The 25,325-nt window shown below is 49.6% G+C and overlaps 3 protein-coding genes across 3 annotated transcripts in view; 2 read left to right on the forward strand and 1 right to left on the reverse strand.

Moving 5' to 3' along the window:
- Positions 1-20,625: 20,625 nt before the first annotated feature.
- LOC142473653 (histone H1-like) lies at positions 20,626-21,635 on the forward strand. The gene has a single exon (XM_075580746.1). The coding sequence runs from the start codon at positions 20,660-20,662 to the stop codon at positions 21,314-21,316; it is 657 nt and encodes a 218-aa protein (XP_075436861.1). The 5' UTR covers positions 20,626-20,659; the 3' UTR covers positions 21,317-21,635.
- LOC142473654 (histone H1.11R-like) overlaps positions 20,630-25,325 on the forward strand; it is a 205,696-nt gene continuing 201,000 nt past the window's right edge. The window contains exon 1 of the mRNA XM_075580747.1: positions 20,630-20,648. The gene's annotated coding sequence lies outside the window, so the exon portion shown is untranslated. The remainder of the gene's footprint in view (positions 20,649-25,325) is intronic.
- Positions 21,507-22,495, reverse strand: LOC142473655 (histone H3). Its single transcript, XM_075580748.1, has one exon. The coding sequence runs from the start codon at positions 22,473-22,475 to the stop codon at positions 22,065-22,067; it is 411 nt and encodes a 136-aa protein (XP_075436863.1). The 5' UTR covers positions 22,476-22,495; the 3' UTR covers positions 21,507-22,064.

Consider the following 25,325-nt stretch of genomic DNA (forward strand, 5'->3'; position numbering starts at 1 on the left):
GTGAACCAGGTATTGTACTGAACCCCTCGTCCTCCTGGAATCCAAAATACACTGGATTTCGTACTCTTCCTGCCCCTGAACTATGACTGGTCTAGGGTCAATCGGTGTCCTATGGAACCGTGGACTCTGGGACACAGGTTTCAGCAGTGACACGTGGAACACGGAGGGTATAGTCATGGATGGGGGAAGTTCCAGACGATATGCCACAGGATTGATCCTTTCTACTACTGAGAATGGACCCAAGAACCTGGGAGCCAGTTTGTGGCTTGGACCAGTTTGTGGCTTGGAGTCTTCAGTCTAATGTTCTTGGAGGAGAGCCAGACCTTATCCCCTGGTTTGAAGACTGGTGCCTGACGATGGTGACGATCTGCCTGTGCCTTTAGTCTATGGGTTGCGTTTCTCAAAGCCTCTTGGATCCTTTTCCAGGATTCCTGAAGATCCTTGATTTGGTCTTCGGTCGCTGGAACCCCGGAAGGAACTGAGGTGATGGGCAGCTGACCCGGGTGAAAACCATAATTAATGAAAAAAGGGGATTTCAACGTGGAGCTGTTCTTTAAAGAGTTATGGGAGAACTCTGCCCATGGAAGTAAATCTACCCAATTGTCCTGGCTGTCTGCGATAAAGCAACGGAGGTATTGCTCCAGAGTTTGGTTCGTTCTCTCGGTTTGCCCATTAGTTTGGGGATGATACTCGGACGAAAAATGGAGGGTGATATCCATCCTGCGAGCGAAAGCTCGCCAAAATTTTGAGACAAATTGTGTACCTCGATCGGATACGATGGAAAGAGGAACTCCGTGAATGCGGAATATTTCCTTAACAAAAATGACTGCCAGGGTAGGGGAATTGGGAAGGCCTTTGAGAGGAATGAAATGGGCCTGTTTGAAAAAACGATCCACGACAACCAAAATGGTATTCATCCCTTTAGAGGTTGGATGTTCCACCACAAAGTCCATGGACAGATGACTCTATGGGCGTTCTGGTATAGGGAGGGGTTGTAGAAGGTGTAGAAGGCCGTACGGCTTTTTACGAGCGGTCTTAACCTGGGCGCAGATTGGACAAGTTTTTACGTACACTGAAATGTCCTGCAACATGGTTGGCCACCAAAAGGTACGACCAATGAGGTCAGAAGTCCTGCTAATGCCTGGATGACCGGCTGACCTAGAAGAATGACCCCACTCAAGAATCTTCTTAAGGAAGCTTGGAGCTGCATACAGACGGCCGACCGGCACCTTAAGGCCCCTCGGGAGATTAGACTGTGCTGCCATGACCTGATCCAGGATATCAAAAGAATTGGCTGAAACAATATATTTGGAGGGTAAGATTGTTTCGGAGATAATCTCGGAATTATCTTCAAACAGGAATTGACGTGAGAGTGCGTCTGCCTTTTGATTCTTTGAACCAGGAATGTAAGATATGAGATAATTAAATCTCGGAAAAAAAAGAGACCATCGATCCTGACGCGCCCCAAGGCGACGTGCACTCTCAATGTAAAGTAAGTTTTTATGATCAGTAAAGATCGAAATGGGGATCTCCGTTCCCTCCAGAAGATGTCTCCATTCCTGAAGGGCGAGTTTAATAGCCAGGAACTCTCTGTTTCCGACGTCATAGTTCCGTTCTGCTGAATATTTTTTTTTTAAAAGAACCCACAGGGATGAAGTTTGGCCTGTGGGGACTGTCTCTGAGAGAGAATGGCACCAGCACTGACGTCGGATGCGTCTACCTCTAGGGTAAAGGGGAGCCCGGGATCAGGGTGACGCAAAATAGGAGCAGAAGCAAAAGATTTCTTAAGGGAGTCGAAAGCTTGGAGAGCTACAGAAGACCAGACTGCTGTGTTAGCTCCCTTTTTGGTGAGGGCAGTAATTGGGGCCATGGTAGAAGAAAAATTATTGATGAATTTACGATAGTAATTCGCAAATCCCAAGAATCGCTGTATGGCTTTCAGGGAAGTGGGTTGTGGCAATTCTAAGACAGCCTTGAGTTTGACTGGGTCCATAGAGAAGCCAGTGCTAGCAATGATATATCCAAGAAAGGGAATGGAAGAAAGATGAAAAGAACATTTCTCTAGTTTAGCATGGAGATTGTTCTCCCGAAAGCGGGACAGGACTATCTTGGTGTGTTGAATGTGGTCAGAGAGGGATTTGGAAAAAATAAGGATATCGTCAAGGTATACGATAATGAAGCTGTCGAGGAGATCACGGAAGATCTCGTTGACAAACTCCTGGAAGACCGCCGGGGCATTGCACAGGCCGAAAGGCATGACTAGATATTCATAATGCCCATCCCGGGTGTTAAAGGCGGTCTTCCATTTGTCGCCCTGACGGATGCGGACAAGGTTATAGGCTCCGCGGAGATCAAGTTTGGAAAAATTGTTGCCCCCTGTAAACGATCGATGAGTTCGATAATATGTGACAGGGGGTAACGGTTCTTGATCTTAATTTTGTTAAGACCTCTGTAGTCAATACAGGGGCGCGAGGCGCATGCGCAAAGCCAGGGTGAATGGCTGCTTAGGGATTTAGCTCCCTTCACACTGGCAAGAATTATGTAGCACAGTGACAACAAAAATCAACATAAAATCCTCCGGAAGGCTGATAAACTTGGCGGAATACCTGGGGATGCCAGCCAAAGCAAAATCGAAGCAAGAGGACCCCTCGGTCAAGCCATATTTTAATAAAACCACTCCGTTGGCAGCAGGAGGCTCCGTCTCACCCACACCGACTATGCATTCAGAGTCCGACAGCGAGACACTAACCCCACTGGCAGATGACCAGGAACTGGTCAGGAGAAAGGATCTACGAGAATTTTGTGGGGAAATGAAGAACTTTTTCCGCAAAGAACTGTGGAACCTGCGGAGAGACCTGGACGCGGTGGGCGAACGGACCGGGACCCTTGAGACAAAAATGGATACCAACACGAAGGCCATAGTACAAACTAACAAAACAGTCTCCCAACTGGCAGAGAAGGTCTGCGAGATAGCAGACAAGCAGGAGGATTCAGAAAACTGGGACCGCAGGAACAATGTTCGCATAAGGGGGATCCCAGAAACTATTACTGACCACGAGGACTTTGTGCAAAAATGGCTGGAGCATTTGCTACCAGATAAATCTGAGCAGGACTTACACTTAGACCGCTGCCACTGAGCACTCCGTTCAAAACCGCAAGCGGGAGACCCCCCTTGAGACATAATAGTGAGTTTCCACTATTACCGCATCAAAGATGCTGTCTGCCAGATGGCGAGGGAGGCGAGATCCCTGGAGTTCGAGGGATTCAGGCTTCAGGTCTTCCAAGATCTGTCGCCAGCTACCCTTGCCAGACGCAGGAGTCTAGGCCCTGTAACAAAGATATTGCAAGAGAAGGGGACCCGCTACCGGTGGCTGTTCCCGTTTGCCTTGCTCGTGGTAAAAAACGGGGTCGCAAACACGCTTAGGAAGGTGGAAGATGGCGACGCATTTCTAAAGAAGCTGGGACTGTTGCAGAGAGCGCCTAGCCCCGGTCCCTCCCAACCTCCTCACCTTAATCCGGAGCCCGATCCAGTGCTGGAGGCATCCTGGCAGAGAGTGGGGACTTCATTAGCTGCTGATCAGTGAAGAGCCGTGTCTCCCCGCAGCAGCCGTGTCCAATTAAACATTTAAAGGCAAAGTGCCCTATTTCCCCCCCCACAGAATACATGGCTGCCGGGTTCCCTTGCCTGTACCTTTTTTCTTCTCTCTCCCCCTGATGGTTGTCCTCGAACATTGCAGGCCGCATTGGAAGTAGACGACACTCCTCGGCAGCGTTTGGCGGGAATCCAGGAAAAGCGCGAAGGCAGCGGAGGCGGCATCGTAAGATTGAAGAAGGCTCCGCGTCACCACTATGCCATGGCCCATGTGACTTCCGCCTGTCCCGGTGACCTCTGGACCAGCGGAACTTCTTGTCTGATGCACACGGAACCATTATTCCTCCACCGCGGCAACAGGAGGATTACACCTTTCACAGAGGGGCGGCGGCCTTCACGGGGAAGACGGAGGCGCGTGGCCGGGAGGAAGGAACGACCAGGGACTGCAGAGGGAGAGACGACTGGACTCAGAGGGGTGGGAGGGGCCAGATTGATGACCTGATCCCCGTCGCCCCCCGGGGATCCCACGGGTGGTAGCTGGGCAGGCCGTGTGCAGCGGGCAGAGGAAGGATACCCGGAGGGTCCCTCAATCTTCATCATCATGTCCCGTTCCAGTCGGGGCCCGGTGGGGCGGGGGAGGGGGGGAGAACTCCCTATACTGAACACCCCTCAGATGAAAGGGCCTAAAGGGTTGCTTAAAAAGACACGGTTATGCCAGAAATACCCAAATTGTTTGCTGTCTAGTTCAAGAGATAGCCTAATGTTTTCTTATTTTACATTTTCTTTATCTCTACAGCAGGCGGTGGGACTGGGAGTCCGGGGATGCCCGTGATGGGGCTCGCCTCGTATGCCCCTCTGCCCGACAGCGATGTGGATCCTGGCTCGGCCCTGCCCTTACCGGAGGGCACGGGCGAGTCAAAGAATGGCAAAAATAATATAACAGGGAGAGGTGTGGCAGTAGAGACGAGGGGGACCATCCGGTCAGCGGGGATCTCCGGACGTCCAGCCACAGCTGCTCGACTAAAGTTAAGTCAAGTTCAGTTAAAATTATTCGGAGTTGTTAGGAGGTTTTACACTTACACTGTGCCACTTTTTATACTATGTTGACTTGCCGGTGTGAACTACCCTGGTAGTTCGTCGGCGCCTCGAAAGGTGCCTCATGGAACTAGTCCATGAGGACCGCTCTTCCCTACAGAGGACAGAACTACAAAGGCCTGGTAGCCCAACCCAGCGGTACCAGGCAACTGTCCAGTCCGTAGTGCTGAAGAGCCGGCTCTGGCTCACCCCAGACAGGGCTCTTTCCATTTGTATTATTCTTTTTGTGCGTTTCCACGCTCCCTCCCTGACCCCCCTCCCCAGGCCACCCCGCCATACCAGGGCGCGGGACCCCTATGATAAAAGATCACCGACAACTACTCCAGCCGAGACCCTCAATGTTCACTCCGAGGCCATCCATTTAGTACAGATCACGATGCGTACACATACAATTTGAATGGCGTTAAATATTATATCTAACAACGTCAACGGCTTTAATAGCCCCATAAAAAGGAAGGCCGCATTCATAGATTACAAAAGGAAAAAAGCAGACATGCTCCTCTTACAGGAAACCCACTTCAGTACCAGTAGCTCCCCTAAATATTTAGATAACCACTACAAACAATTCTACCTAGCGTCTGCCACAGAGAAAAAGAGAGGGGTAGGGATCCTCTTTCATAATAGCGTACCCTTTACAATGCAGACACTCAGGAGGGATAGTGCAGGCAGATTCCTGATTGTCGTGGGAATTATCCACGAACAACCGATAACCCTGGCGACGCTATATGCTCCTTGTGAGCAAAGTCATGATTTCTTCAGAGATTTCTTCCAAAAACTGTCCCAAGTAGCCAAAGGCAACATTATCCTAGCAGGTGACTTTAATCTCACGATGAACCCAAACCTAGATAGGTCAGGCACACCTAGGAGTGGGCAGCGAAGGGCTCTGGAGGCTCTAAAGAAGGGACTTAAGAAAAATCAGCTGACTGATATCTGGAGGGAGTTATATCCCACAGAGAGAAATGACACCTTCTATTCCCATCCTCATGATGCATATAGTAGAATTGACTATTTCTTCATCTCTAGTAGACTGGTCCCCTTGGTCTCCTCTACAAGGATCCATGATATTTCATGGGCTGACCATGCACCTATAGAGCTACGGTGCACTCAAATTCATTCTGATAGACCTGGTGCAAATTGGAAGCTTAATGAGTCACTGTTAAAAACTCCAGATATCTGCGGAGCAGTGAGGGAGGAAATCAACAAATTCTTTAAGATAAATCATGGTTCAGTAAAATCATACTTTACCCTTTGGGAAGCCCATAAGGCAACCATAAGGGGCACATTAATTGGTATAGCAGCTCGCAGAAAACGAGAGAGAAACACCAAATTGGTAACGCTCCAAAATAAACTGCATGCCCTCACAGCAAGGCATAAAAAACGATCTGACCCGCAGACATTAACTGAAATAAAGAACACCAACATTGAACTTAATCTTCTGCTGACCTCGCAGGCAGACAAATCATTGAGTTGGTCAAAGAGGAAATACTATGAAAAGGCAAACAGGCCAGATACTATGCTAGCGCGCAAATTACAAACCAAACACTCAAATTATAACATACAGGCGATTCGCTTAAAAACTGGAGCCTCTACATCAAATCCGAAAAACATAGAGGAAGAATTCAAATCTTTCTACGAAAATTTATATAATGGAGAGAAAGTGGCACATAATATCAAAACCACAAGGGCCGCAGAAGATTTTCTGGCAAGCGCCAAACTGACGGGGCTAGATGAGGTGGACAGAGGGGTGTTGGAAGCGGAGTTCACGATAGAGGAACTTTCCCAGGTCATAACTGACCTCAAGCCTTCTAAGGCCCCAGGCCCTTATGGCTACACAGGGCTGTATTATAAGAAGTTCATTAAGAACCTAGCCCCATGGCTGCTCCGAATGTTTAATGCCGTATTGGCAGGAGCCCCGATCCCGGAGCAGATGCTCCAAGCGTCTATCTCAGTGATTTATAAAGAAGGAAAAGATCGGCAAGATTGCAAAAGTTATCGCCCAATCTCCCTCATTAATACTGATGTTAAAATATATGCCAAACTAATAGCCAATAGATTGATTGATAGCAAAAAGCTCAATCTGCACCACATTAAAGGAGAACGCATATAAAGTCCTTATGAGGTGGTATTACACTCCGACGCGCTTAGCGAAATTTGTAAAAGGCTACTCCCCTCTCTGCCCTAAACAGTGTGGGGAAGCAGCTGACCTCCGACATATGCTGTGGTCTTGCACTAAGGTGGCCCCTATTTGGGAACAAATCAGAGTTTGGATTCAGCGGATTCTCGATTTGGAGATCCCCCTGGACCCGTGGCTGTTCCTATTGGGCAGGCGGATCCAGGGTCTGTCAAATGCGTCGCATAAATTAATCGCGCATTTTGCTACTGCCACAAGATGTGAGATCGCAGCATTATGGAAACAGCAGGAGATACCAATTATCCCTAAGATCAAAAATAGAATTTGGCATGTCTGCCGGATGGAACAGTTAACGAGTTTAGTTAATGACTCCGGCACAAATTTTCTAAAAGTCTGGGACCCATGGTTGACCCAGGTAGACATGCCAGGAGTGACATGCCAGGAGTGGAGGCCTCCTCAATCTTGCACTAATAAAAATAGGTGAGTTCTCCTTTAAGGACAGATTAGACAACATGACTTAGGCTAAGGCCCCGCTCCCAGAGTCAGCGCACCTGCGCTGCTGGCAGGCGGTGCGCTGAGATACACAGACCGCGATCTGCGGTCTGTAGGGAGCGGGAGGTGGGCGGGAGGTGGGCGGTTTGATCGGGAGGTGGGCGGGAGGTGGGCGGTTTGACAGGGAGGGGGGCGTGGCTTGAGCGGAGGGACCCGCTACTCTCCCCCCCCTCCCTCCACGGACTCGGGCTGGAGCTGGAAGGTAAGTTTAAACACACACACGCAGGCACTCATTCATACACACACGCGCACACACACACACAGGCAGGCACTCACGCACTCATACACACACACACAGGCAGGCACTCACGCACTCATACACACACACACACACACACACAGACAGAGGCAGGCACTCACGCACTCAGACACATACACACACAGACAGGCACGCACGCACTCAGACACACACACACACAGACACACAGACAGGCACGCACGCACTCAGACACACACACAGAGAAAGGCACTCACCTGCTTTCACTCCACACTCCTCCCCGCTCCCCGAAGCCTCTCCTCCTCCCGGAGCCTCCCCTCCCCATTGGCTCACAGCCACACACGTCACGCGTCAACGCTAGGAAACACCATTCTCTGGTGTCTCCAGCGGCTGACGCGCTACAGCGTGTAGTCAGCTGTGCCGCCAGGGGGGACCGGGACCGGCTCGCGAGGATTCCCCTGCTGGTGGGGAACTCGCGACCCGCCGCCCGCGCCAACGAGCGCAGCGGGACCGAGGCCTTAGCGACGCACAACTAGCAGACCTCCCTGTAGTCATAGAATTGGGAAAAACAATTGAAAGAGAGAAACCCCAGAAGAACCTGTCCCAGTTAAATTCCTTAGCGAATACCTAAAACAAATTAACAAGAGATACCTACATACCTACTCCAGAGCATGGCAACCTACCACCTCCCTCCCCGCACACCCCCCCCTAGCCTCTATCCCTGTCCCCTTGTCTAGTTCGTCTGGTCTTGTTTGTAAAGTGTTAAGTGGATATGTCTTCAAGGCGTCACTATATGTGTTTGACAAAACTGGAAATGTAATAATGGGCTGTGGATCATTGGCTGTATTTGTACTTTCCAATAAAAATTTAAAGTTGAAAAAAAATAAGAAAATACCAGCTATGATTTTGAGTCTGGATGCAGAAAAAGCTTTTGACAGGATTGACTGGCCTTACCTACAAAAAATGCTTGGGGCATTTGGCTTTGGGGACAAGGTGAGTGGCGCTTTAATGGCGTAATACTCTGGCCCTGCTGCTAGGGTCATACACCAGGGATTCCCATCAAACACATTTCAAATTAAAAGTGGTACACGTCAGGGGTGCCCATTATCTCCCCTTTTATTCGCCCTGTGTATGGAACCACTAGCAGCGCAGATCTGCAACCACCCGGATATCTCAGGGATTAATATAGACTTGAAATCCCACAAGGTTGCTCTGTATGCTGATGACATCTTATTGATGGTCTCCAAACCCCTTACCTCTCTGCCAAACCTATTTGACCTGTTGGAAAAATTTAATAGGATATCTGGCTTTAAAATTAATCAAACCAAATCAGAGTCCTTGAATATCAGCCTCCAAAAGGAAACAGAAAAACTACTGAGTCTGAACTTCAATTTCAAATGGCAACCAAAACACATTAAATACCTAGGAGTTCATATCAGTAAAACCTATAAAGGCCTCTACGAAGCAAATTATCCCAAACTGATTTGAACGCTAAAAGAGGATCTGAGAAAGTGGATGCCATATAGGATCTCCTGGATTGGTAGGATACATAGCGTAAAGATGAATCTCGTCCCCCGTATCCTATACCTCTTTCAGACTCTGCCAGTGCCACTGAGACTGAAGGAAATACTCTCACTCCAGTCTGAAATCTCCAATTTTCTATGGGGAGGAAAAAAGCCGAGAGTAAACAAGACAATTATGAGAAAGACAATTCGGACAGGGGGACTAGCGGTACCTTGCCTGGTATCTTATTACAAAGCGGCGCAATTGTGTCAACTCACACAATGGCAGATCAAACCAGCATTGAAAATATGGGTGGATCTGGAGACATCGGTTTGCTCCCCATTGGAGTTAGACAATCTGCTGTGGTTACCTAAAACAGCCATAAATTTTGGGCTGACCGGCCGCTTTCCTCGATGATCAACTCATTGTCGATTTGGGAGGCCTCTAAATTTAAATATGCCCTAACGTCCAAACACTCGCTGATTTCCCCGCTTTGGGGTAACCCCGACTTTGCACCAGGACTGTCAGAACACACCTAAGAAATCTGGAAACAAAATAGATATAATCGGCTTAGAGATCTGGAGGGGATACCAAATAAAATTAAATCATTTGAACAAATTAGATCTGAGAAAAACATCCCACATTCCGAATGTTTCCGATACCTCCAGCTCAGGGCGTACTTTAACAAGAACACGCCATACCCGCCATTAACTACATTTGAAAAGCTCTGTCTGACAGAAACAGACACGCGGGGACTTACATCGCAGATTTATGGAGAAATAGTAGGTTCTGGGAATACACAACAGGAGCAAAAACTAGCATACAGAATTAAGTGGGAGACGGATCTGGGAGAAGCCCTGGAGGAAGACGACTGGTCGGCCATTTTGGAGGCAGCAGCCAAAAGCTCTATTTGCACGACTTTGAAGGAAACGCATATAAAGCATTGATGAGATGGTACCTCACCCCACTGAAATGATCAAGGTTTGTGCCAGGATACTCCCCGCTGTGTCCGAAACAGTGTGGAGAATCGGCCGACCTGTGGCACATGCTGTGGTCTTGCCCCCGTATCTCACCCATTTGGGAAGAAATTAGAAATTGGATCCAGAGGATTTTTGACCTCACAATTCCCCCGGACCCGTGGCTGTTCCTCCTGAATAGACCATGGCCGGGTCTCTCTAAAACTGGTAATAAATTAGTTGAACATTTCTCAACGGCAACGCAGTGCGAGATCGCAGCTATGTGGAAACAACCCGAAATCCCAAATATCCCCAAGATTCAAAATCGAATGTGGTACATATGCCAGATGGAGAAATTAACGAGTTTGGTTAATGACACTGGTGATAAATATCTAAAAGTCTGGTCGCCCTGGTTGGAACAGACAGATATCCCGGGGGTAGAGGTCACCACAATTTGGCAATAATAGTTCAAAATGCGTTTTCACTTGAAGGACGGGAGCATTGCAGTAGGCAACTCGGGCACACCCAGGGAAGCAATAGGACATAAGAGACCTAAGAGCTAAGTCGACAAGAGCTGAGGGATGATGCAAATCGTGATCTGAATACTATTTTTTATTCTAAAAACTGGAGAGGACCGCGCCCGCGGGGTCATCACCCCCCCCCCAATCTCCCCCACCCTATCCTAACTTTTATTTTATTTCCCCCATAGCGCAGCACCCTAATTGTACCACATAATGCAAAACCGGAGTTATGTTAAGGTTCAGACTGCATAGATACTCAGGAGAGTCCTTTGGTATCGCACTGGAATGTTATGTTTGAGAGATTCACTTGATGTGTACTGTGATACTGTATGTACTGAAAACTCTTTCAATAAACTCAAAGTTGAAGAAAAAAAAAATACAGGGGCGCAAGGAAATATCCTTTTTCATAACAAAAAAAATCTAGCTCCAGCTGGAGATGAAGAATTGCGGATGAAACCCTTCCTCAAATTATCCTGGATATACTCTGTCATGGCCTTGGTCTCAGGTATGGATAGGGGGTAAGAACGGCTCTTGGGTAAGGTAGCACCGGGAAGAAGCTCAATAGGACAGTCAAAGTCTCTATGGGGAGGTAACACTTCAGAACGGACCTTATCAAAAAAGTCCGCCAGGTCCCAGTAGACCGTTGGAAGGGAAGTTTTATACTCTGCTGGTAATTCCACTCCGGCTAATGTCCGTTTGGGGGGAAGACAGGTCTTAAGGCACTGGGGGCTCCATCGTATGGGCTCCTTACCAACCCAATCTAATTGTGGGTTATGAAGTTGCAGCCAGGGGAGACCTAGAATTACATCTACCGATGGAGTATGGATCATGTCCAAGATAATCTTCTCTTGGTGACCGTCCTCCGTGGGAAGGGATAGAGAACAAGTATCCAGATAAATAAAGGCTGGTTGGAGTGGACGCCGTCTATGACCTCCAGACCAACTGGAACAGCCTTAGATCGAAAGGGAATCCCATTCCTATAGACAAAACTCTGATCAATAAAGTTCCCCTGAGACCCAGAATCTATAAATGCAGAGGCGGGGATCAGGGAGTTATTCCAGGCCAGAGAAATAGGCAGCATTATACGATTGGGAAGTACTTTAGAAGAAGAAAGAGGGGAAGAGATTATACCCAACGAGACCCTCTCATACCTTATTGGGTCCTGGCGTTTCCCGGTCGCAGAGGACAGCTTACCAGCAGATGACCGGGATGACGGCAGTAATGGCACAGTCCACCATCTCGTCGGCGCTGTCTCTCAGACGCGGATAGACGATGACCTCCGAGCTGCATAGGTTCGGGCTCATACATGGGTTAGGGGACGTGATGGACGAGACTGCGGCTGGAAGATCGTGAGGAGTTGATACGAGGAAGAGCGCGTTCAAGACTCCTCTCTCGTAGCCGCTGGTCCACGTGGATGCAGACCGCAATGAGATCCTCCAATCTGGTGGGTCTCTCCATAGTGGCCAGCTGGTCCTTGATGGCATCCGACAGACCCTGCCAATAGGCTGCTGATAGTGAGCCATCATTCCAGGAGGTCACCGCCGCGATAGTCCGGAAGTCCAAAGCATACTCGGCGACAGGACGAGTACCCTGGGGAATATGGAAGAGAGAAGAATCTGCCGTAATTTGACGACCAGGCGTATCGAATACTTGCCTGAATTCTCGAAGAAAGCGAGAATAGTCATGCGTCATGGTAGGCTCCCGCTCCCAGATGGGGGATGCCCAGGCTAGGGCTTTTCCATTCAAGAGAGAGATAATATAGGCCACCTTTGAACGAGCAGTGGGGAAGCACAAAGGTTATAATTCAAATTGCAACTCGCACTGATTAAGAAACCCTCTGCACTTGTGGGGATCCCCTGCATAGCGGTTGGGAGCCGGGAGATGAGGATCCACAGCCACGGGAAGAACCGGGGAGGGAAACGCCACAGTTGCCATGGCAGAGGAGCCTGGGGAAGGCTGCAATGAGGAGAGTCTAGAGAGCTCCTGTGTCATGGAGGCAAGCTGCGCCTCTAGCTGGAGAAGTCGATGCATGGGGCTTGGTTGCTCAACCTCTTCGGGGTCCATGTCTGTGGGGCTGAGCATAATGTTACACTGAGCTCACCACGGACAATGAGGGACCCCGAAACTGAGGTGAGATGGGTAACAAACTGCACCCACAGCTACGGGGACACACCTGGAAAGTGGAAAATAGGCGTCTGGAACCGTCTGGGAGTATTAGATAAAGTAAGATACTCGCCAGACGAGAAGGGAGGTTCCAGAAGATAGGTTGTACCGAGAGCCTGGGATCCAGAGCCGGGAGGTAGGTCAGAATCCGCAAACCGAGGTGAAGGGGTCGGGGAGTCCAGGAGGTCAGGATACAAATCAAGGGTAGAAGACGAGCGGATCCACTGCCAGGTCGGTTCGGTACGCAAGAGATCACTAAGGAGACAAAGAGACAGGAACTGAGGCAGGCACGACCGTGGTTAACACAGGTCAAACAAAGCTATGCTCAGCCAAAGAATGAATGGCTGAGCAAGGTATAAGTAGGAGGAAGGACCAATAGGGAGAGGGGGAGTAACGAGGGAGCGGTCCCAGGAAAGATAGGGATTGGTAGGGAGAAACTCACCACAGCTGTGCTAGATGTGCAGCTTGTGAGCGGTGAACGCACATCAGGCATGTGCGCCGCGCGGGAGAGGCGTGCGCGGCCTCAGCTGGGGGCGGGCACTCCCCCTGAGGGAGGACATAAAAGTCCTCTGCCGTGCGCGCGTATGCGCGAGATCAGAAGCCGCCGCGGGAAGCGGAGGAGAAGGGAGATCCCGCCCGCAGTGGCGAGAAGGCAGAGCTGGAGCGGGGGTGAGAAAAGTCACGGGGGGAGCCCCTTTAGAGAGAGGTGTTCCCCCGGACCTTACAATAAATAAAGAAGAAACAACAACATAAACTATAAGCAATGGTGTATCTCTTAATATGGGGAACCAAGGGGGCCGGGTACCAAAGGGGAAGTCCAGAGGGGACCTGGACTATATGTGTTATTTGTATTACCGTATTTCCTCTTGTGTAAGCTGCCAGTGATTGTAAGACACACCATAGATTTGACACTTACAATCAAGGAACATTACTTCTCACTTACCAGGTTTCAGGAGAGGTCCCAGGTCAGCGGACGATGAAGCGGGTGGCCTTGACAGGACAGGTCCCACATCTGCAGAGGATTGAAGTAAAGACTGTCAGCAGTAGGTGAAGACCATCACGGCATGATAAAATGTTTGTGTTGATGTGTAGTTACCACATCCCTATCCCCACTTTATACAGTTTTCCACTTCCAGACATCAGTGATTAGCTCTTTTCTGGAAGGGTTACACAAAGAAAAATTCCTATACATTGGGCACAATAAGCCTGGCAGAGGTGGCCATTGCACACGGTATTGGGGTAGTCAGCCGTGCTTTGCTTCCACTCCCACTGGGAAGCTGCAAGCTTCAGATCTGTATCACCCTGCTCCACTAAGCCTTCTCCCATTGCTACTGCCATGGCGTTGGGCAGAGCCTGGCTCTCTCAATCTCCCTTTGGAGGGTTATATACTACAAATGCCGCCGATCCACTCCCAGCCTCTCACTGGAAATGCTCACCTAGTCCCGGTGGCATTCTCCTGGGAGCTCTCACACTGTCCCCTGGCCATGCCTTCTGGCCGGCAGGTTTGCCGGGCACGGTCAAACGCTGATGCCTCCTGGGATGCCTTCAACCCACAGAACATTTGCACTAGACAGGCTCTGGTGTGAGCAACCCCTTAATGCCCCATAAGCAGGATATCCTTAGCTCCCTATAAACTCTGTTTCCTACCCACCCAGTGACACAATAGCTGGCCCCTCTCTGCCCATAGCTGGCCCAGTACAAAAAACACATATGTTTTGGGGGACTGAACAGACAGACTCAGCCAACTGAGGTCTCATGCCCTCCATATTGGGGGACCACTCACTGAGCTCTGGCCGTTCACCCTCCGTCACACTGTCAGAGGATTTGAAAAAGGAGGGGGGGGGGTTGGTATTCAAGTAATTAGGGACACAGGTTTTGCTTGGTTGGGCTTTGTCTGGTCTTACCTGCCTTGTCTCTTCACAGATCATGACACTCTTTGGCACCAAAAGCTGGGGAACAAGAAACACTGTGTCTGGCAGCAGCGCCAAAGGCACCTCCGCCAGGGTAACTACCCAACATTTGCACCCTGTGAAAGCAGTAAAATAGCATCCTCTGGCAGCTCCACCCGCATCCCCGTTCCTGGGATTGGATGCTCTGGACTAACCATATCAGGTTGCTCAAGATGTGCTGTAGTGTTGGGGTCCCCCAGTCCAAACGCCTGCCGATTACCTGGGACCCCTGGACGCAAAACTGTTCTTCTATGGACTGCATAGACCTCCAGCCTGATGGCTGCACACAGCCGTAGGGATCGCTGACTGGGTCCTCCGATGGAACCGCACGACTGCTTGTGGTTCCTTTGCTGGGGATAGCCTCTCATAGTCGGTAAGCCCTGTTGTTTGGGGACTTTGCCCCAGATTGGGGATACTTGATTGGGATGTGTTGGGGTACTCATCCGCAGATGGTTTAACTGGTCTCCCCGGGAGCACTGGCCCTCATGGGCATCCTCTTCCGTCTTTGCTACAGCATCTTCGGCACCCGGCTGACCCACATGGCTTGGTGACTTGCAGAGAGTCAACAATTTGGGGTGCTCTCCTAACCGGCATAGTAGCAGGGGTCAGTACCCACTTTTCTTGCTGTGTACTCGGGGGCACACCGTCGTCCGTCATCTTGGCGGCCAGAAGTCAAAGCACCTGTGTGGCACATTCCTAAGCCAGCAAGGTTGCTCTCATGGAGACAGATTCACCGGCAATGTCTCGGTCAATCTCTCGTTCAGCCCCTCTGGCTCATGGCTGACACAACCTCGGCTAGTGTCTCATGTAGAGTCAGCTTCTGGAAGTACTTGGCTTGCCAGCACTAGGGTTGCCAAGTGTCTTGTCCAAAAATACTGGACACAATGTTGAAAAATGTGGTGTGTGGGGAGGTATGTTATTTATAAATTATCAGACCCCAGGGAGGTACTGGGGCCTCATTTTGGGGTCTGGGATAGGGCAGGAGAAGGTCTGACAAGGTCTCTCAGTATTTAGGTTAACTGTAGGTGATGGTCTGCCATTGCGCCTTGACCCAACATGGCAAACAGAGCCTCACAATTATACACCATAGTAGGAATGGCAACTGGGGAAAGCCCTGGAGGGTTGAGGTCCGCCTCTGAGATAGTCTTCAGGGTCTCGGTATCCGGGTGCTTAGCCCCACAAATAGTGGCCACAACCACTACCACATCAGCGTCCCGCCTGCTACACTGAGCTTCCCTGCCTTGCTTCTCCAAGGACATCAGGCAGGATCCGGCTCTCCAGAACTCCCAGCGATGGGCTACAGAAAGTGAATGCCGCCGTCCCACTGAACAGCCTTGTGCTGAAAGGGCTTACCTAGCCCCGGTGGTGGTCTAAGGGGAGCCTTCGCACTGTCACCTGGCTTGCCGACTTGCTGGCAGACATCCCAGGCACGGCCGAATGCCGATAACTCCAGTGATGACTTTAGGACAAATAGAACATATATTTTTGATAAAGTGCCTTTCTGGCTGCAGTTTTAAATGTACAGGCAGGATGAGGCTTTTTCTACTTGCCTTTGCAATGCAACCAGTAACCACATGTTTTACACCGATGAGCTGTTGGCACTTCCTTCTGCAAACTTCAGAGACTCCCTGTTAGGGCAATGCCTATGGATCTAGGGAAGTGTTGCAGATGAAAGCCCCAGAGCCACAAAGTGTGAATTAGCCGGGATGCTCGCTGACCAGGAGATCCTGTTAGTCATCTGGGCTAGTTCACACCTTGGGTCCAACTCCTAGCCTGGGAGAAGCCAGGTAAAAAGGGGAGCACTCATATGGTAAGCAGCCCAGGTGTCAGAGTTGCACAGGCGCTGTATCAACTGGAAATCCCTGTAGTGCCCACTCTGCAAACTGGGGGCAAGATGGAGATTGGTGGGATGGAGGTTCCCACGAAGGGAATTGGGCGGGTATGTTATAGATATGCTAGCCGACCCTATATACATGCTCCCTAAGCTATCCCCGTTGTCTTTCGTCTCTCTTTTACAATGTGAACAAATTTCCACTTTGCTTCTACAAGCGGATAAGAGCAGCAGCAACGATTCCCTAACGCAACAAGTTAATTACATCAGAACCAAGGACATAACTCTTCTTCAGGATTCCGTTAGTGCTGGGGGTTATCTAACGAACCCCAATGGACCAGAAAGAACTTTGCAATATTCACAGACTTATCGGGCTGGCAATTTACGCCCCTTGCAAAGGGACAGCATTTTAAAAGACAATATTCTGGTGCTTTGTTTTACTTCTGGAAATTCTATCCCATTCTCTTCCTCAGTAAGTGTTTTGTCAAGTATATTCTAAGGTTGTCGTGTGTCTGTCTATTAAGGAAATAAATGTCAGTTTATTTTGCTCAACTTGTGTGCTCAATCTATTTCCCTAAAATATAAAATTGTTGATACGTTCCGTCCATCGTGACAGTGGCCACACAGCCTCAGTTGGAAAAGCGTTTCCTTTCCCTTACTCCAGTGCTGGCGGTCAAAAGACTTAAGGTAGCTGACCCTCCCCAGGCCACCAAACCAGGGGGGAAGAAGTCAAAAACCCAGGGTGTTGAAGTAGAGCCGATGGAGGTTGCCCACGAGGGCCAGTGCTCCTTGTGTAACTGGCTGGGCCACCTGCGTGTTAACTGCCCAAACTACCCCTATCCAGTGTAACAGGGTATGTCCCATAATACCTCTCTTTCCCACATAGTGTATCTATTATGTAAGTCCCTATTATGTTCAGAGCACTAACAGGTTAATCTATGAGCCAGTGACCCCCCAGTGAAGGAAGTAAGGTGGTGACTCATGGCCTGTGTAAGCCTATCCAAGATGGGTACAATCCATGAGCCCGCCCCTTGCAGAGACTTCCAAGTGGGAGTATCTGTAACCCGTAGCTCACTACAAACGAGGCGTGACCGTGGGGCTGAGATAGGGATTTGTATAGAACGCCAACCACAACCACGAGGGCACATCTAGAGTATAGGACAGTCGTACAGGCCGGATCAGGGTAACAGAAGACAGGGTAAGTGAGGTACTTGTTAATCTTGGAGTATAGAGCAGCGGATTGTTGGGGTACGTAGCCAGGGTCAGGGTGGTAGAGCGTAGAGTAGTCGTGGAGCCAAGCAAGGGTCAGTGCAGGAGAGAGTGGCGTTGCCGTGGTTCCAAATCCAGGGTCAGTGCAGGAGAGCATCACAGAGTAGTCGTTGCCAAAGCCAAGGTCAGTGCAGGAGAGCATCACAGAGTAGTATCCATGCAGGGTCAGGCAGCAGGGTTCAGGCAGACAGGAACTAGGTGATGAGTGCAGCGTCACACAAACAGAGGTTATGCTCGGCAATGACTGGGAGCTCTGAGAGCATATTTATAGGACCTCCCACCAATGGGAGGCAACCAGGAAGCAGACGTGCGGACAGGATAGGCTGCTGGATCATGCAGGTGTGTCCTATTACACAGCCAATAGCTACCGCGTCAGAATTTGTGCATGCCCCCCGCAAAACCCGTAGGTGACCTGGTCACGCGCTGTCATTGTGCGCCAGGACACCCGCACCGCCATGAGGGCGGAAACCAGAGGCGAGACCCATGGAGATAGAGGAGGGGCGCAACTGCGCCGCATAATAGTGATATCAGGACAGGGCCGGGTACCAGAGGCAGGACCCGCTGAGGTAGAGGCGGAGTGAGGGGCGTAACCGCGCTGCATAGGGGTGATGCCAGGACGGGGGCGGGTCAGAGGGGCGGAGACCGCAGACCACAGGGAAGACCGTGTACCATGCATGCGCGCTGCGCATCAAGACAGGAGGAGCAAGAACGCGCTCCATGCCCAGAGACCGAAGGGGACTGCACAGAACCCGCGCACCGTGCGTAAGTTCCACCCCAGTTTGCCACTCTTGAGTGTTATGGTAGTCCAATGGGCAAGTGAGGGTTAAAGGGGCAGGAGCAGCAGAACAGCGAATCCTCACAGTATCACATTTAGTCAGTCTTGTGCTGGGAGGAGAAGAAAGCACAAGGGCTGTCATTGTTCCCCATTGGGGGAAAGCATGCCCACCCCAGGCTCAGGCCTGGGGACCATTAAGGCTCATGGTGAAAAAAAATGGTGAGCAGGAAAGGGCTAGAAATAAGGTCCGGGGTCCGGCTTTCACTGGGCTAGAGCCAATTGTTTCCCGCAGACCTGGTGGCGCCTTGCCAGCGGGATATTTGGGGCTGACCGGGGGGACCTATTGCAGGGTTGGTCTTGAGCCCTTAAGCTGATCCCCTTCCCCCATTTGTGCAGCAGGGCGAGCGCTCATCCTGTGTTTGGCGGCAACGTCACAATACATGTTGTGATTGGTCAAGGGCCCCTGCTCCATGTTAAGGATATCCAGCAGGGGCTATGTAAGGAGTGAGGCCGGTGTAGGGAACCAGACAACCTATGGAGGCGATCGGAGACGCGCTGGCAGGCTTTTAAAAAGTGCTTTGTGTTAAAGAGCATACACAAGCACTGATCTCATCTGAGAAGCGCCAGAGAAGCCCGGTCAGCGGAGCAAGTGGGAGTTTTACGGAGACACAGCTGAGAGACGCCAGGCTTTACCTTATTATGTGAGGCTGGCTACCCCAACCGTCACATGTATGTTGTGTGTTTTCTGGCTTGCCAGAATAAACTTTTGTTTATTCAACTAGTGTGTCATTCGGAGAAGGAGTGGCTCAGTGAGTAAACACTGAGTAAAACACACTGGCAGTGAGAGTGAGTTTGAAGCCTGGTTCAACTCCTAGTGTCAACTACTTGTGACCTTGGGCAAGTCATTTTATCTCCCTGTGTCTCTGGCTCCAACAAAATAGATTGTAAGCTCCACGGGGCAGGGACTGTGTCTGCAAAATGTCCCTGTAAAGTGCTACATAAAACTAGCAGCGCTATACAAGAACGTACTATTATTTTTATTATTATTATTATTTTCTGGTGATAGTGATCCTGATGTAAAGATGTTAAAAGTTCTGGTCTCTGGTGACAATGGTCACAAAACATGTCAGTTCCTATACATAGTGCTAATAGTGACATTACATAGTTATGTAACACACAGGGTGATTAATAACCTAATCTTCCATTAATATCACATATACATTTTTTTGTAATCCACAAATAAACATATTTTTAACACTTCCCAATTGTATTATAAAGCTTAAACAAAATAGTTGTTTGATTATTACATTATTAAAATATATGTACTGTCATTCACATGATGTGTATGTTACTATGATTGTTTTTAGAAAACATAATTTACATACATATCATTATAAACTATTCATTTGCAGAACAGATGGAATACAAAACTTTTCGAATCTCCCATTTAATAACCAATATTCATAACTGACAATGGAATAATACAGAGCTTAGTACCGGGGAAATGGAACAACATGACATAGCAATGTACACTGCACAGGAATTATTGTGCTACTTGTACATATATAGTGAATCCCCAGACCATGTTTATATTTTTATATGCACATTATTTTAAACTGATACTGTAGAATAATATGTCCTTAGTGTCACTGTATGAGGATGGAGGTTGCACATTTAGTCTGAGCAAAGTAAAAGTGACAGAAATAGACAGATATGAATGAAATCTGGCAAATCCTGGGCTACAGAGCCGAACTTTCACCCATTATTCCTAATTGTGTTTGTACTTTCCCAGCAGAAAAATGATACAGCAGTGAAGAGAATATAATTCCATATAAATTGCATGCAAGAAGGGGGGATGTGAGTAATAATTAGGGGATAAAATGCCCTTTTCTTGCAGCCTCAGAAACACAAAGTCAGAGCAGTGTTTGTGATCCGGGAGGATGAGAGTCAGGGGCGGGCCTTAGTGATTATACCCAATGAGAGAGAAGCTCACTCCGATAACTAACCAATCACAGAGCAGCAGGCTCTCTATATAAGTCCCGGCAGGTCCCCGCCCCCAGTATAACTTTCTGTCAGTGTGTTGGGATATTTTACCTGCAGCTGCAATGGCCGAGACCGCTCCTGCTCCTCCTCCTCCAGCTGAAAGCGCCGCCAAGAAGAAGCAGCCGAAGAAAGCGGCCGGAGCCTCGAAAAGCCGCCCAGCAAAGTCCGGTCCCAGCGTGTCCGATCTGATAGTGAGAGCTGTGTCCGCCTCTAAGGAGCGCAGCGGGGTCTCCCTGTCCGCTCTGAAGAAGGCTCTGGCTGCAGGAGGCTACGATGTGGAGAAGAATAACAGCCGCCTGAAGCTGGCTCTCAAGGGCTTGGTGAGCAAGGAAACCCTGATCCAGCTGAAAGGTAGCGGAGCCTCCGGATCTTTCAAGCTGAATAAGAAGCAGCTGGAGAGCAAGGAGAAGGCGGCCAAGAAAAAGGATGTGGGGAAACCCAAGAAGCCAGTGGCAAAGAAACCCGCCAAGTCCCCCAAGAAACCCAAAAAGGCTCCGGCGGGAGTGAAGAAAAGCCCCAAAAAGGTCAAGAAACCGGCGGCCGCCAAGAAGCCAGCAAAAAGCCCGAAGAAGTCTAAAGCTGCCAAGCCCAGGAAGGCTGTGAAGAGCCCGGCGGCTAAAAAGGCTGCGAAGCCAAAAGCTGCTAAGAGTCCAGCTAAGGCCAAGGCAGCCAAACCCAAAGCAGCAAAGCCCAAGAGGGCGGCAGCTCCTAAGAAGTGAGACCGAGAACTTCAGCCTCTTACAAACACAAAGGCTCTTTTAAGAGCCACCACAACCCCACATAGAGAGCTGTGCACATAATGTGTAACTGGGAATGTTTCTCCAACTTATCCCATGCAGGGGTTTGTGTTACACTGCCAGAGCATAAGTGTATATGCATTGATACTGCGAGCACTGTAAGGTGCATGTGTAAGTTTGTAGTCCCTAACCTATTGCACGAATAAATGTTTCTCAGACAAACTGACATATTAGGTGATATAGTTTTGTTTGTGTCTACATAAACAATGTTCACATACACGGTTTATAGAAAATAAAAATTAAAATAGTGTAGTTGACATCAGAAAAACTTATTTATCACCATGTTATAAAATAAATGTGTTTACATCACATTGAAAGCATGAAGCACACGCTATTCCCTAACACTTCAGTATAATCACCAGTGGCACATGGGAGGGGGGACATTTACAGGTTTGTCTTTACGTGCAGCCATATACAGCATGAAATGGTGACTATGCATGCAAGTCTATATATCACATGACAAAGAATACACAAATATTGAAGGTGCGTTTATCTATATTGTCACACATCAAGTACATATGTTGGTACAAGGATAACACACTTCTTTCATTCTCTATATTGAGATCAGTATCCGTGTGTTAATATTGATCAGGCAATTTCTTTGAAAATGTGGTGGCTCTTAAAAGAGCCTTTGTTTTTCGGGTGTAAACGAAGTCAGGGTGCAGCCGGCCTAAGCTCTCTCCCCTCTGATCCTGCGGGCCAGCTGGATGTCCTTAGGCATGATGGTGACCCTCTTGGCGTGGATAGCGCACAGGTTGGTGTCCTCGAAGAGCCCCACCAGATAAGCCTCGCTGGCCTCCTGCAGAGCCATGACAGCCGAGCTCTGGAAGCGCAGGTCAGTCTTGAAGTCCTGGGCGATCTCCCGGACCAGGCGCTGGAAGGGCAGCTTGCGGATGAGCAGCTCGGTGGACTTCTGGTAGCGGCGGATCTCCCTGAGAGCCACAGTACCGGGCCGGTAGCGGTGAGGCTTCTTCACTCCGCCGGTGGCCGGAGCGCTCTTTCTGGCAGCCTTGGTCGCTAGCTGCTTACGGGGAGCCTTCCCTCCGGTGGATTTCCGGGCGGTCTGCTTGGTCCGGGCCATCCTGTGCTGCTGTGTCAGTGCGCGTCTCCGGTCAGGAACTAATAAAGGAAAAAATCACTGACCGTTCTGTTCTGACTGACAGATTAAATCTGTCAGTGGTGATATTGGATACCGAGGCTTGAGCCTCATTACTCCAAGTTCTCTTGTTGAGTGTATTGTCGCACTCTTTAGGAAGCTTCTTGATCTGTGTTACTTGCCACAGTTGAGTTGGTTTCACAGGTTCAGCGCTGTGATGGGTCGTGGGTAGCGGTCAAATGGGTTTGCAGAGATCGCAGCAAGCTTCTTGATCAGCGGGTTTGAGTTCTGGTCCAGTTCCTTGTAGAATTTCTTGTTGAGCTTCTTTAGATGTTCATCTAACATCTCGATACCCAGTTCCCTATGAAGGTCTGCTATTCTTGTAGGAAGTGGAGCGTTGGACGCAATCCGCAGCGCCTTGTTCTGTAATTTTTGGAGAGATGATCTTTGATGTTGGTGGCAACCACTCCACACCGGGGAGGCGTATGTCATTGTGGGTCTAATGATCGCCTTGATCACATTGACTTTGCTCTTGATGGGCATGGTCCTTGTCTTCAGCAGAGGGTACAGTGCTGCCAGCTTGGTTGTTGCCTTCTGTTGAATCTTCTCTATGTGGTTTCTCCAGCTTAGTTTGCTATCTAGGATTACACCTAGGTAAGAGCTGTTTGGCTCCCATTTGACAGCCTCTCCGTTGAGGGTGATTGGCGGGTGTGCCTTGATCCTCTTTTTGGTAAACAGTGTAGCTGTAGTCTTGCTGGAGTTCAGTCCTACTTGCCAGTCGCTGTACCATGTTGATAGCATGTCTAGTGCTTTCTGGATGTTCTTAGCTACTTCTTTCTCTCTGAAGGACTGGGAGATGACTGCCACATCGTCTGCGTAGAGTGCCAGTTGAGTCTTGTGGAGGTCTGTGGGGATGTCATTCATGAAGAGGTTGAAAAGGAAAGGTCCCAGGACTGATCCCTGTGGCACGCCAGCGCGGATGGGGCGTGTTGTTGAGAGCTCTTCTCGCACAGCCACGTGGAATGTGCGCTCCCGCAAGTAGCTTGCAGTCAGCTTAATCAGGTAGTTTGGGAATTTCAGGTTGATCATTTTGTGCAGTAGTCCTTCATGCCAAACTCTGTCAAACGCTTTGGCCACGTCCAAGAAGACAACTCCAGTTGATTTGTGGATGTTGAACCCATGGCTTATTATGTCAACGACTCGCAGCAGCTGATGGTTGGTTGAGTGGTCCTTCCGGAATCCAAATTGCTCCTTTAGTAGAATGTTTTTACCAGAGGCAAAGTGGCGGAGGCGCGTAAGAATAACTTTCTCCAGGAGTTTCGACAGTCCAGAGAGCAGGCTTATCGGACGGTAGTTTGCAGGATCCCTCCGTGGTTTTCCAGGCTTTGGAAATACAATGACCTTGGCTTCCTTCCAGGATTGAGGAAAGTGCTGGAGCCGCATGCATGCATTGAAGATTTCTGTGAGGCATTCCATGGCTGCCGGCGGAAGCTTCTTGATGGCCAGGTTGGTAATTCCGTCACTTCCTGGTGCTTTGCCATTTGCCAGCTTATCTGCAAGTTGCGTTATCTCAGTCCTGGTGCATCCTTCAAGGGTTTCCGCTTCGGTCTCTGGTAGGTGCTCGGTAAGATGCCTGTTAACTCCTTGCTCAACTTCCCGTGCTATTTTGCTGGCTTGGTTAGGCCTAAAAGTTGTCTCCAGTGTGTCAGCGAGAACCTCTGCCTTGTCCTTGTTGCTACATGCCAGGTGGGTCTGGCCCTGGATAGGTGGATTAGGCTCCTTCTTCCCGGTCAGGCGTCGGGTCATTCTCCAAACAGAGTTGTCGGATTCCTTCAGCTTGGCTGCTGCGGCCTCCCACCTCTCCCCCCGGTGTTGGCTGATTTGCTGTCGCAGTAGTCTGGCAAGTGAGTTGTACTTTACCAGAAGGTCAGGTGTGCGGAACTTCTGCCACTGGCGTCGGGCCCTGTTTTTCTCAGCAATCGCTTGCTTGATCCCGCTCGGTAGGTCGTAGATGGAGCAGCGTTTGGGCATCTGTTTTGGGACGCTGTGCTCTATTGCATGTTGGACTGCGGTAGTAAAGGTGTTAACAGCATCATCAATGTCTCCGTTGGTGTCCAAGGGGCGGGGGTTTGTGATGTTGCTCAACTCTTCTTTGTACAGGCTCCAGTTCGCCCTGGTGAAGTTGTACCTGGGTGTTTGCTGGTGGGTTTCCATCTCGTCGCCAACAGTAATGGTAACTGGGTTGTGGTCTGAGGTCAGTTCCGCCAGGGTTTCCAACTGGACAGAATGTTTCACGTTCTTCAGTAAGACAATGTCCAGGACATCCGGTGTGTGGCTTGCAGTGCCTGGGTAGTGGGTGGGTTCTGTAGGGCCAGCCACTACAAAGTCACTCTCCTTTGAGTAAGCAAGAAGAGCTTGTCCTCTGGAGTTTGCTGTCCTTGAGTTCCAGCACCGGTGTTTGGCATTTAGGTCTCCCCCGATGATGGTTGGGACAGTGGAGTCCAGCAGAGCTTCCAAGTCTCCCAAATGTAGCTTCACCTTAGGGGGGCAGTAGGTGGCAATTAGTCGCAGTGGTCCTGTTGCAGTCTTTACCTGTACTCCAGTGGCTTCAATACTCCGGAGGGGTGGTAGTGCAATCTCATTATGGCTGACCCGTGTGTTAACAATCACAGCCGTCCCACCACCTCTGGCTCCTGTTGCCCGGTCAGTACGGTATACCCTGTGGTTCGCCAGGCTTAGTTTTTGGTTTCCTTGAAGGTGGGTCTCCGAGAGCAGAGCTGCGCATACATAAAGGAAAAAACCGCTGCAGCTGCGTATTTATGGACTGCAGATCGC

This window comes from Ascaphus truei, assembly GCF_040206685.1.
Source record: "Ascaphus truei isolate aAscTru1 chromosome 12 unlocalized genomic scaffold, aAscTru1.hap1 SUPER_12_unloc_3, whole genome shotgun sequence".
Classification (NCBI taxonomy): domain Eukaryota; kingdom Metazoa; phylum Chordata; class Amphibia; order Anura; family Ascaphidae; genus Ascaphus; species Ascaphus truei.